Source organism: Phoca vitulina, unplaced genomic scaffold (genome assembly GCF_004348235.1).
Source record: "Phoca vitulina isolate PV1807 unplaced genomic scaffold, GSC_HSeal_1.0 scaffold60, whole genome shotgun sequence".
NCBI lineage: Eukaryota > Metazoa > Chordata > Mammalia > Carnivora > Phocidae > Phoca > Phoca vitulina.
In genome coordinates, this window is record NW_022589763.1 from 5,619,359 (window position 1) to 5,633,621 (window position 14,263).

General features: G+C 42.1%; 1 protein-coding gene across 5 annotated transcripts in view; it reads right to left on the bottom strand.

The window, feature by feature from the left end:
* The window catches only part of ANOS1 (anosmin 1), a 696,329-nt gene that overhangs the window by 68,145 nt on the left and 613,921 nt on the right, over positions 1 to 14,263 (bottom strand). For all 5 annotated transcript variants that reach the window (XM_032391219.1, XM_032391217.1, XM_032391218.1 and 2 more), the window contains one exon: positions 2,833 to 3,055. In XM_032391219.1, coding sequence (XP_032247110.1) covers positions 2,833 to 3,055 — 223 coding nt within the window. The remainder of the gene's footprint in view (positions 1 to 2,832; positions 3,056 to 14,263) is intronic.

Consider the following 14,263-nt stretch of genomic DNA (forward strand, 5'->3'; position numbering starts at 1 on the left):
TCTCTCCCTCTGCCCCTCCCTTCCACTCTGTCCCTCCCTTCCACTCTGTCCCTCTGCCCCTCCCTTCCACTCTGCCCCTCTGCCCCTCCCTTCCACTCTCTCCTCTCTTTCTCCTTTCTCTCGCTCTCACATAAATCAATCTTAAAAAAAAGCTCAAGTTTGCAGCATCTATAGTTTTAGAAGCTATCACATCAAGTATGTCCGCCATCTTCCCTACCACAAACACAGGAGGCCAAACACAAGCATTGTGTCTCTGTATTTTAAAATTTTCTGTGTTTAAAAAAAATTTTTAACTAACCCTATAAGCAATCAAAGAAAAAATAGGATAGAGGCTGGTACGTATCAATTTATTGCAAAAGTTGAGATAATTATTTGTGCGCAAATGGGCGTTGTGTGTATGACTGCCTTGATAAGGACGTCCCGGACCTGGAAGGGGCTGGTATCAGATTGATGTTGTACCCTAAGCACTGACACGTCAGTGGTTTTATGAGAGTAAAATATTTGACATTGATACATCTTTTGTTGACTTAAACTACACTAATACCATGATTTAGGGTCCAGTATGATAGTTGGACAGACTCAAAATGGAACTAAGAGGACAGCTGGCCCAGCTGGGAGCCAGGGTCACACGTATTCCCGCTACCAACAATCAGACCACCTGAGCAACGGCTTGCGACCTCAGCTTCAGCCCTTGTGGCCTGGAAGCAGGACCAGCCCATCCCAACCCGTGATGGGGCGCCCCTTCTAAGGAGCAAGATGGCACAGGCCTAGCAAGAGCAGAGACAGGAGGGCAAGCTGATCTCCCGTGCTTGGCTTGGGGCAGTAAGAAGGCAACGGGCAGGCGAGTAGGACGGGGATGGCTGGTACTCGACGGACTGCCGCGGGTGATTCGTATGCAGACCGGCTGGCTGGGTAAGTGTGTTTGTCCCTGCAAGGCCAAGGACCGTCTCCCTGAGACACCCCCCCCCCCCCCCCCCCCCCCCCCCCCCCCCAGACGTGGAAACCAGCCTTCCTTCAGGGACTGCTCGACAGAGCAAGGGCGAGATACCTACATGTACCCATGTATATTTTCAAAATAACAGTATTATTATCCTAAGCTCACCAGGCAAAAGTCATCATCAGGTCAAGAGTCTGTTTATTCTATTTCTAGTTAGTTCTCCATGAATGACCTGTCTCCACAAAAAAATCCAAGTTAAGAGCTACTTTATAGAAGAGGAACTTCAGGACTTAAAAAAAAAATCCATCATATTTAGTTAAGCGTAGGTTTAAATGGCAAGTCTCTTTTAATAATTAATCATTTATGCTGGCCCTTTGTAGAATATTTCCCTTATTCCTGGTGAACCACACATATTTGAAATTCATACTGACTCTTCAATGCTTTTAAAATAAAAAGCATCTTTTAATTTACATTGCCTCTTTCAAATACCCCACTTTAAAACACTAAGGGTTTTACAAATGGCTTTTCAACAATCATTCTAAAAGCATCCTATTTTTATGGTAAATGCTAATACTTAAATAGTAAATGATCTATAATAACAGAAAAGGCTTCCTAATAATAGACTTTAGAAAAATTAAATGGTGTTGGGTTTTGCAAAAGTGATTTTATGTAGTTTATAGTGAGAGGCATGAACACGATAAAACTTTAAATGCATTAAAGAAACATCACCTGGTAAGAAGGGGAAAGCAGTGATTATTTTGAATTTGAGACGTAATATTTATGCCAGGTTTCCCAGGGTCTTATGCAAAAACAAGGAAAACGGGATGGATGACACAGACTTGAGGCGAGAGTAATTCCAAGGGAGTGTGTCAGAGGCAAGGGGCAGGGACGTGAGATCTGGGAGATGAGGGCCGTTGTGAGAGTGAGGCCAGACTTCTGACAACAATTTAGCCAGCACATGATTCAACACCGGCCTTCCCAGCAATACCGTTTTATGCAGTTTAAAAATAACTGACCTATATTTGGAAATCATATATATTTGGTGCGAGTGAACGAGAGAAGGAGGGACAGAGAGATTACTCTTTCGACTTGCAGTGAAGAATGCCTAGTGAAGAATTCTACTTGATTCTTCACAGGAGACCCTAAAAAGCAGCAAAATTTTGTCTCCTAGGATACTCTGAGGGTATCCCAAACTGGGCATAATATAACAGAATCGGTTTGGCATAAAAGAACGGGGTCACAATTACGGGAAGAGGCAAGTTAATGCTTAGGATCAAGGAGTTAAGGACTCTAGAAACTGCCTGTGAATGTAAAGTCTTACGTCTGCTAAATTGTTTGGTAAACTGAATCCCCATCTTTGCAAGAGAGCTATTCCTCCATCTGGGTTCTCAAGACACTAATCAAAATATTGAAAGTCCGCACAATGACACTTCTGTTCTTGGATTATGCCAATAGGAAAACCACGATACCCGTGCATTTGTTATGCGTTTTTCAAGGGGGCCCCCTCCCCAGCCTATTTTCCAGGGATTTAAATCGATTTGCTCCCATGTCCCCAGCGCCGCTTAATTGATTGACTCTTCGTGGACAAAAGCACAAGGAAGTTCCTGAAGAGATGTTTCCTTCCTACACGGTACATTTAATAAGAATGATTTGCTGTGCCGCAGAAGGAGTTCGTCACGGCTGATCTCTATGGCCCAGGAATAGTTCCAGACGTGTCTCTGTGGCACAAAGTGCGTTTCTTACCGTTTTTCTTCTCTTGCAAGGATGCCTTCTTTGAGTGACACCCTTTCCCGCGCACACAACCCCCTCATCTTTGATGGACACCCTTCCCCGCGCGTACACCACTCCCCCCCATGAGCTGGTGAATTTCCGTCCACACGGCCTCTGCGCCTTACCTTTGTACAGCGTCTTGGGCACCTGGCAGGTGTGTCCACATCCGTTCGAACAACATTTCTTCACCCCAGAGCACTCACTGTCAGCTTCACAACTTTCTACGCAGGCGGCAGCAAATCCGCTGGCTTTCTCAGGAGCCGGGCAGTCCCCCTGCTTCACCGACAGGATGTACTTGAGGAACTCACAGCTAGTCAAGCACTCGTAGTTCTTCTTGGGGAACAGAGGCTGAAGACAGAATACGAAAAATTCTCTTTTTTAAGAATTTTACCTTTTTAAGCAATCTCGACACTCAACGTGGGGCTCAAACTTACACCCCCAAGATCGAGAGTCACATGCTGTAAGGACTGAGCCAGCCAGGAGCCCTGAAAAGAAAACTTCTCTTATTAAAGACACAGGACGCCCGATTTCCAAGACATCAGAAAGGAAGGTAAAAATTCTTACTTGGTCAAAATTTCCCTGGAATGTCTTACAAAATAAGTGGATTTGTTTTCTTTTCCCCCTAAAGAAGTAATATTTTACGCTTATTTCTGAAAGGACTCGGACCCATGAGTTATAACTTTGTACTGCATGCAACAGATACACATCAATCACACGTACGCACGTTCACAAGGTATTCCGTTCTCAGTGAAATGCAGCTGTCCAATAATTGATAATGTTCATAAAGCATCTCAGTACAATTTGAGGGCCCCTTCTGGACTACTCTACACATACACAGATTTTCATTCTCTATGGAGTCATTCTGGTTTGCGTGGTAAATGGTAACCACAGTGGTCTTAGCTGTGGCCCTACAGAAACTTGGTAATTCTCACAGCAGTAACACTGGCTGAAAGCTTATGAAAAAGGAGTCTAAGCCTCAGTTCACTGAACCTATTTTAATACTTTCCAGCTTCTAGAGCTAATGTGCACATGGGACCTCTTATCAATATGGAATTATCAATAAATGATGAGATGCAAGAATGTGAATCCGTGTTCTCTGTGTGACACAGCCAGGTTCTGAACAGCCTCTGGCTGATGGCATTTTAGTGGAGCCCAGAATCAATCACACACTAGTGACAATAGGTATTCCCGGATTTATTGAGAGACTCGCATTATGGAAAAAGCGTGAGGCATGCAAAGAACCAGTTACCAAATGCATCTTTCTCCTTCGGAAAAATGGTTCAGGACAGCATTTGGTTATCGCTCCAAGGTGAGAAGCAATCGGAGGATAAGGGCTTCTTTCTGCCGCTCAAGTGGGGAGCTGCTGAGGGTCCCTAAAAGCAGCCCCACCACCAGGGACGCACAGAGGAATGACCTCCCGCAGCGGCCCTCCTTTTGCTGACGGACGATGGCCGACAAGGCGATCGCTGGCATCCTAACTTTGAGCGTACCCCTCCTTCTGCCTTGATAGCTGCTTGCCAAGATTGCTACCCTAATCCTAAGCCAGCCCCTCCAAGCCCGTGTTCACCGCAGCACAACTGTCCAGCCAGGTACAAATCCCAGGCCTCCGTTTCTCCCCTCTATGTAGGGTGCCGTGTCCCCACTAAAGCAGGTTTCCAGGCAGTGGGTACGGCACTCCCACACCCTCCTCCTCCTCCTCCTCACCGGCGGGACGCGGGCAACGCCACAGGCCTACCCGAGGCCGGGGCCCCGAGACTGGCACGCCGAGTGACCCCTGGAGGGGGTGCACGGACGCCCGCCTTGGACGCCCCCCCCCGCCACGTGCACGGAGTCGGAACTCGCGTGAGGCTGCGCTCGGTGGGCCGTGACAATCCGGAGCCGTGCAAACAGCGGCGTCTGGCGCCCCGGTGAAGCCCGCGCTTTCTCCACACTGGACGGAGGAGATGGTCAAGGAGGGTACGTTGTTTGCTGTGGGATGTCAAATCCGAGTCGGGATGGAAGAAATCCGTATGGCAGCGCGGGCGAGCACAGACCAGGGGTGCAATGTGAGGATCGGGGGCTACAAGCCAGTACACGGGTGAGCCCCCGGCGCTCATGACTGCGAGCATCGGTCCCACCTGGGGGACACCTGCCTAACACCTGGTAACACCTGCTGCCGCACGGCTGCCCACGGCTCTCCACCATCTGCTGACACCTGGTAAGGCCTGCCAGCCCGCGGCCTGCGCCTTCCCACCCATGGACTCTGACCCTCCAGTCGGATCGCTGATCCCCAGGGAACCCGGCCGGAGGACGTTAGTGAAGAGTGAGGGCTACTGGCCAGAGAGTATCTCACACAATCGGAGAGGTGTGTTAACACGGGGTTAAAAAGGAAAGAAAAAAGGGGCACCCGGGTGGCTCAGATGGTTAGGCGTCTGCCTTTGGCTCAGGTCATGATCCCAGGGTCCTGGGATCGAGTCCCCCAAGCTTGGCAGGGAGCCTGCTTCTCCCTCACCCTTTTCTGTTCCCCCAGCTTGTGTTCTCTTACTCTGTCAAATAAATAAAATCTTAAAAAAAAAAAAAAGAAAAGAAAAGAAAAAAAATCTCACCATCATCCAAGTCCCTGGTTTAAGGAGCAGGGAGGACAAAAAGGAAGGTCTCTACCTCATTTCCAAAAAGACGGTTAATTACAGGCTTGTTACTTTGCATGCTGATGGGGACCAGAAATCTCACTGAAAAGCCCAAACATGGTAACTTCAGCACGAGGACCTATCCCAGGGACTCTGGATAACTCCATCACCAACGCAAATTGCTCTATTGTGCTTCTCCTGCTTCGTTTCCCAAACGATGTTGCATTAAATCTGCCTATGGGGGCGCCTGGGTGGCTCAGTCAGCTAAGCGTCCAACTCTTGGTTTCAGCTCAGGTCATGATCTCAGGGTCCTGGGATCGAGCCCCGAGTCAGACTCTGTGCTCAGCTTAGAGTCTGCTTGAAGATTCTCTCACCCTCTCCCTCTGCCCCTCCCCGTGCTCATGTGCTCTCTCTCTCTAAAATAAATAAATCTTAAAAAACAAAAATTAAAAATCTCTACATGAATTATGACGGTAAATGCTACATTATGTGTATTCTATCACAATTAAACAAAAATCTGTGTCAGAGCGAGAAACGTGTGTATCCCGTGCCGTTTCAGACACTGGTGCTTCCTAATAGACATGAGGTCTTTCTGATAGTGTCAAATTAATGTTCTTCGAGGTGTCTATTCCATACGACCATTAAATACAAGGGAAGAGCTCACCCTCTAACAAAAGGTGGAAAACTGAAAACACTAGCTAGAAAAAGTACAACCCCAAAGTTTAAATGACAATCGCGGACGTCAAATAAATTATTCCCTCTCACTCAGAAGAGTGTCTCAATCTAAGAACTTTCCAGGTAAAACTCACAAGGAAGGCCATGGTTTCAGTATCGAAGTACCACACATTTGTAGCTAGTTAATTTTTTAAAAATGCTGTAACATCGAAAGCGTCCATTCTTTAGGCTCTTCTCCCCAACTCGGTTTCACAGTTCATTTTTCTGTGAGCTGCTAGATGTGTTTTACCTCGTTGACTTTTGAATCTCTAAGTTTAGGTCCAACCCTAACTTTGGAATCAAAGAAGTATGTGAAGGGAGCTATAACAAGTACAATGGAGCGTTTGCTAGTCTTCCTCTTTCAACAAAATGTATATATTACAGCACGCTGCAAGTACTTAGTCACCCAAATCACTTGGCCCACATGGGCTGAAATTTCCAAGGAGAAATAATTTTATTAAATCCGCCAAGTGTTTACTGCTTGCTCACTAGGAAATCACCATGACTTAGTTTGCGCCATGGTATAATCCAATCAGCTCCATTCAAGCTTCCCACGTGAACACAGGGTAGGACGCGAGATTCAGATAACAAAGTATGGGCTGTCTGCTCATGTGATTCTCATGATCTGTGTGCCACCCACCACACCCTTGAACCGTGAGGGACAGGAACGCAGAGACGGTATCTCCTCATCTTAATAATTTACCGACGGAGCTAATGGGGCAGAATTAAAAACAAGTAAACAAAAACAGCGGCCGACCCAGATCGGAAACATTTGTTCCTAATGAACATAAGAATGATCATAATGAGCACGATAATTCAGATTTTCCATTTGATGTGAGAGGTGTTCTGTACGTTTATTCAATATTTCTTCTTTTTGGTATGGATTCGAAATTGGCGATTTTTTTTTTTTTTTTGCGTGTGATTGTTTTGAGAACCATGGAAACAAATGTGGGAACAAAAAAAGTTCATCTTCGCACCAGAGCTTTCTAGACTGGTCCATGAGCCTGAAATAGTACAAACAGCGTTATGAATATTACATGAGACGGTGCACACAAAGGACTAAGCGCTATTATGCAGAGTTGGCCCACAATGGGTGCTCAATAAGACTGGAGTAATTGGTGTCTCTTTTCTTTTCCCATGCTACAAGTTTACTGTTTAACATTTCCAAATTCTTCTGTTATTCTGACAAAAATGTTTTAAGATCCAAAGACAGAAATTTGGCCCTGCCGCCTCCACGGTGACCATCCACAAGTTTCCAACGCGCTGCTGCCAATTTCAGCACGGAAATCTGCACGCGGGCATGTTGCCCTGCTGGCATTTATAAGAAAGAAAACGTCTCAGTTTTGAAGATCATCTTACAAGTACATGGATTTGGTACAACAGCCTTACAGAAGATTTCTCCTTAACTGTTCCATTGTTTATGTCCATTGAAGGCAAATTTTGATGTTCTCTATCAATTATCTTGGATCATTATCTTGGATTAGGCTGAAAAACTATCAATCGTCTGAATATAAATTGGAGAATACATGGTAGCTGTATGCAGGTCTCTCACTATGCCTTTAAATATAAATTATTGAGAATGTACTAGTCGAATGGAATCAGGACCCAAATGAGTGCAAGTCAGTGAAAATGATGTGTGAATGTTAATACTCTAGATCTAAAGAAAATGTGTAAATTGGTCTACTAATGGCCAGTGAACAAAAGTCATTCAGTGTCAGTAAAGACACTTCTAACCAATCAGCACCTACTATTTCTTGTGATATTACTAGTTAATTACTGGTAGACTTGTCAAGAAGGGTATGAAAAATGTAGGAAAGGTGCGAGTTATCCAAATCATTAGGAGTATGATGCCCATCGACTTCATGGTAGATGAGAACATTTGTGGTAACACAGATGGATGTGCTAAACGTTGTACTTCTTCATAAAATTATATCAAGCTATTAAGGCAAATTGTTCATTGTAAAATGAAAAATGTAAAATACAACTCCTCTATAAAACTATTCATATGAATCATTGCACAAGTCACACAAACGGCAATCTTTTGCCAGGTCACTGTCTCCAATTTAAAATTTGGAAAGGTCGTGGTTACCGTGCTCATTAATTTCTGTTCATTGTTTTTTTCTGCTCTTACGCTATGCAAAACTAAGAACAGAATGCTCTTCAAAGATCATGCATTTTCCTAGAGTAGTCAGTATCTCATGCATGTTCATGCTCCCAAAGAAGGGCTGGATAAAGCAAAGTACTAGAGTAAATGAAAGTACTCTGGGGTACATGGGAGCAAGTGAAAAATCCTTCATATTTTATGGGATATTATATATTAGTTAATTCTTATAAATCTCTCCTACATCCCATACCTTAGGTTAAAAACTAAAATGTGTTTCTTAGTGCCATATCTGGGCAATATGCTAATCTCAACTTGCCTGGCAAATGATAAAAATAAAGTGAAATCCTAACAATAAATAGTAGGTTATAATAGTTCTTGGATGCTTTTGTGAAAGATACCATTATCTTTGTTTTGTTTGGTATAAAATGCAAGGTACCATACAATAAAATAGTTTGTGCAGTAATCATGGAATGATGAACATGAAAACATTAACTTCGTAAATTGTCTTCATACATTAGAAATCATATATATATATATGAGGCCTCAGACATGGAGAGAACATTGCACTTGGCATTTAATTCAGTTCCACAGAACCGTATCATGCATCCAAGAGAGCAGCTTTTGCAAAAAGCCAGGGCCTTGGGTGGGTTTTTTTCCTGCTCCAGCCACAAAGCACATGCAACCTTGAATACAGAATCCCTCCAATCAGATGCTCTGCTTGCTCATCTCACGTATTCTTCCCCAATCCCCCTAGCCAGTATTATTTCCATTTTACAAATGAGGAAACAGAAGCTCGGGGAGATTATAATTTATCCCAAATCACGAAACAAGTAAGCGTGTGGGCCATTATTACAGCCAATGGCTTTCTAAAGACCACACCGCATCTCGGGGTAAACTAAGAAGAGAGCTAAGCCCATGGCTCTCGACTTGTGTTCCTATTAGCATCACATGGGGGCTTGTCACTCTTGAAATATCCAGGAACAGAGGGAACACATTGCAGATAGGTTCTTATATACATGCACATATGGAAACCATATATATATATATATATATATATATACACACACACATATATATACATACACATATATATATAAATTATACATACATAAATCAAAAGGGCAGGAATTTTATCCAGGAATATTGATAAAACAAGAACACTGAACTACAGCTTGTGCTATTGAACTTCAAGGATAAAAATATAATTTTTCAGACATCCAGGTAGAAACAGCAGGTGGATTATGATGGAGAAAATGGGGTTTCCTCCAAATCGATTTCTCTACAAAATTTAATGTGTGAAGCCAATCCAGCAGTGGCTATGTAACAATAAGTAAACTATATATATGTATGTGTATAGTTTTATACATATATAAAAATCATATATTTACATATATAAAAAATCAGCTGTTATTCAAATGTATATGTGACAGAAACATTCTCAAAGACAGAAAAAACTCATAGAATATAGCACCCATGAGTCTTTCTTGCTAAATAATGGCAATGCCAAATTCAGCCATCCTACAGATAAGCAGGAAGCAAGAATAAATGGGCTAGTACAACACTCAACAGCCAAAGAAAATAATGCATATTCTCATATATTATGTGAGGAAAAGTTTGTGCAATCCAATTTGGACTTCATGTATAATGGTAGGCAAAGTCTGTTGTGAATGGTTCTCAAATCTATGCACTCCTTTTTAAAAAACAAAGATATGACCAAACTTTTTTTTAAAGATTTTATTTTTAAGTCATCTCTACACGCAACGTGAGGCTTGAACTCACAACCCTAAGATCAAGAGTCACGTGCTTCACCGACTGAGTCAGCCAGGCACCCAAAGATATGATCGAATTTGGAAGCCTGGTATAAAGAAATTAGCATAAAAGAATCATTTTATCATCCACATAAATATAAAACTAAAATTGAATAAAGTAGGAATTATGGCCAAGGAAGAATATTTGATATACTAAAACTAAAAATTAGGAGATAATAATGCCAGAAAAATTGGTGGGTAGGAGTGCTATGAGGAACATATAAGTAACTTACGTTGAACTTAACTTTAGGGCATCGGTAAATAATAAAGCAAATATAAAATTTTTAAAATAATGCTTTCTATCTCATAATAGTTTTCACAATCTTTTTCTCCCTGAAACTTGGGGGTTTCTGTTTCTTCTGTTATACTCCAATAATATTAAACTTCAAGCATTATTAAAAGCCAGCATGCACAGAGATTCCAGGTACGGTGTCTGCTTAAGGGTAATGTATCGGGGTCCCCAAGACCACCACCAGGTTTGCTAACTCACCGGGGGAACTCTCAGGACTCAGCATAGAGGCATACCGTGGGCTCTGATTTGCCACAGCACCATCAGGAACGGGGAAAACGTGCACGGGGTGAGGTCCGGAGAGAACCAGGGACTAGCTTCCAGGAGTCCTTTCATGGGGCCATCGAACAAGATGAGCTCGGTGCCTCCAGCCAGGACTTGTGACAACACATGGGAAGTGCTGTCACCAGAGAAGTTCAGGAGAGACTCCGTGTCCAGAGTTTTTACTGAGGCTGGTCACACAAGCACCTGCTGGCTAGCACGTCCCCAAAATCCAGACTCCCAGGAGGAAACAGGTGTCCATCACAAACCACATGGCTTGTACTAATAGTTTAAGAACAGGGAGAACCTCTTATCAGTTAGGAGATGATGGGAACCCTCCCCAAATCTAAGTTCCCACACGCTGGCCAAGGGCCAACCTTTTAATTAGGAATTTCTAAAGAGAGCAGTCTTAGGTTTCCTACGGTAACTCTCTTGCACAGGAAACAATGGCTGTTCTGGATGGTAGAATTTGGAGTAATGGTTTGGTTTTCCTCCCCTGTGTAGTTGTTATACTAAGTGTTTAGTGTGCATATATAATTTCTATAAAACAATAAAAATGTTATAGTGTTAAACAATCAAAACTTGCAGTTGTATCTTTCAAAGAAGGAACATAAATACTAAGTACGCATGAAATAGGAAAAAGCATTCTCAATTCAAACGTTTCTAATTTATTCTTGAAAATGCAATTATAATTTGCCTGGAAATTCAATTATACACACTAAATTATTAGATGGGATTACAATTAATTTGGTTCCAGGCAAATTATACACCTTGTCCATGAATAATATAAAATAGGGAGAAAATCAGAAACATGCATATTAGGGAAGTTCCTTCCAATGAGGACATGTCCCTTTTGTCAAATTACAGTCATATTTACTTATGTTGATCTCAATTTCCTCTTCTTTTCTATTTGTTTTAAAGGCAAGTGTGCCACCTTATATGGGAATATCAATGGTCAGATCTTCCACTGGGAGCAACACTCCAGAATCTTGCTATAAGATCTCTGGAAGATCACGAGGCACATGTATGATTCCAGAAATTCAAAAACTCCTAGAGAGTCAGGGACAGCGAGGGCCCTCCAGTTAAACTATCAGTTCCTTCTCTCCCCTTCTGCCTGTATTTTGTTACCTGGAATTACCAGGCATGCCTATGAAATACATCAGCCCATGGAAGGATTCAGATACTAATTCATAAGCCACACTGCTATTCTAGGTGCTAGGCATCGAATGATGAGCAAAAGAAAGTAGGGAAATCATGCTCTGCTATGCTTACAGTTTATATGTTTAGTAGCAAGCAAGTAAGTCATTAAATAGTTTAATTTGTATTGAAATAAGTAATGGAAGTACACATGAGGTCAACGAAGGATTAGACTAATGGAATGAACAGTCACGGGGTAAAAGATACAACATAGGGAATATAGTCCGTGGTATTATAATAATGTTGTATGCTGACAGATGGGAGCTAGCTACACTTGAGGGGAGCACAGCCTAAAGTCACAGAAGCTGAATCACTACGGTATACTCCTGCAACGAATGTAACACTGGGTCAACCGTACTTCAATTAAAAAAAGCAATAGTAAATAAACCTTTGAAAAGGATTAGATAGAGAGAAAGCTCTTAAAAAAGATAAGCCATCAGTATTTAGAATGAGTTACATGATATGAAGGACAGAGGAATATTCTAGAAAGAAGGAATAGCAAATACAACAGTCTGGTAGGAGCTATAAGATTTGGAGGCAAAATTAATTCTACAAGTCTCAGTACTTTCAAATATAAAAGGGGAATAATTATGATTGTTGTGTACTATTACCCTAAGTATTAAGTATGTAAAAAATTAGCACAGATTTTGGCACATGAAAAAGTTAAAGTTAGTGTTAACTACTATATGAGTATCAGAATTTTTAAACATAGTTCTAGAAATCCTACAAAAAACAATGGAAAATACTATAGGCTAATTATGGATTGCCTGAAATCCCCATATAAATAATTTCTCCTAAAGAGGAACGAATTCTAGGAGTGCCCAGCTGGCTCAGTTGGTAGAACATGAAACTCCTGATCTCAGGGTCATGAGTTCAAGCCCCACGTTGGGCACAGAGCCTCCTTAAAATTAAAAAAAAAAAAAAAAAAAAACAAATTCTGAAGTTGTGAAATGTAGTTGTTTATTCTTTGACTTATATTTTTAAGTTTCTAAAAGGCTTCCATCTCAAAGAATTTTGCAAACACTGGCCAACTCTGCAAAACCATCACACCCATCCAAGGTATGAGTTGAATCACACTTTAGAAAAGATACACACTTTACCTTCTTACAAATTGAAAAGGTCTACACCCGCAGTTTCAGTGCTGGTAGGGCAGTTCCCCACACCAGCTGGGTATCCTACAATTCAACTCAATTCTGACACAATCTACCTGCAGACAGCTTCAGATCCCACAGGGAAGGGCTCAGTTCCACAAGACCGCATCCTCTCCCTTCAGATTCCAGTCACAAGTCCAAAAGGAAAAAGAGAAAAAAGAAATCTAAAGAAACAAAACCAGACATGATAGAGGTGATGGAGTTAGCAGAAAAGGACATTTTAGAAGTCATTATAAATATGTACTGTCTGCCCAGATATGTGGAAGAAAGACACAGAAAGACCTGCATGGAACCTCCAGAAGTAAACGTGAAGAAATGAAAACTGTGCCTGATGGCATCTTAAAAATGTTACACACTATAAAAGAAAAAGATCACTTGAAGGGAACTTGAAGACACAGTGATGAAAATTAGCAAAATAAAGCAGAGAGGGGGGAAAATGAAGAAAAAACATGATCAGAGACTCAGTGACTCAGGTCAAAATACAAAGTCTATCATGTATAATTAGAGTCCCAGAAGGACAGGAAACAGAATGGGATAGAAGAAAATATTGGCTCATATGCAGGGGCACCTAGGTGGCTCAGTCAGTTAAGCATCCAACTCTTGATTTTGGCTCTGTGCTGGGCGTGAAGCCTGCTTGAGGTGCTCTCTCCCCCTGTCTCTGCTCCCCCACCCCCAATCACACACAGTCTCTCTCTCAAAAGGAGGAAGGAAGGAAGGAAGGAAGGAAGGAAGGAAGGAAATGGATATTGGCTGATATGTAAAAAATTTGATTAAAACTGTAAGCCCAATTACAATTAGAATTAGAATTAGAAGCATCTCCATGACCCCAAGCAGAGGAACTATAAAGGCTACCCAGGCAAGATTTACCATAATTATATTGCTTAAAACCAGATATAGAAAGAAAATCTTCAAAGCAGACAATAAAAAGCAGGGAAATAAAAAGACACTTTATACACAACAAGAAAATGAGAATGTCAGTGATTTTTCTGAAAACATACAAGACAGAAGAAAATAGAGATTTTTAAACTACTAATTTAAAAAAAATGTTAACCTAGAATTCTATACGTAGTGAAATACCTTTCATGTGGGGATGGAGACAAACCAACAATTAAAATTCTGCAATTTGAGTGATTAAAAAAGTAGGGGTTTTCCTTTTAATCACCATTTCCATCTGTTTATTTTCAATCCTTACCAGCAATTGCATCTTTTCTCTTTACAGAACATCACAGAAGAAAACACAAAAGACTGCACAGAATTAGCAGGCAAGTCCCAGTGAGCACTTGACAGGGAACCCTGACATCGTAGAGGGAGGTCCACAGTCTTGCTGTGCTAGGGCAGCCCCTGGTCCCTTGGCCTCAGCACTGCCTGTTGGAAAGGCAGGCTCTGGGTGCCCACAGCACGCACCTTCTTCTACAAGATGCCCAGG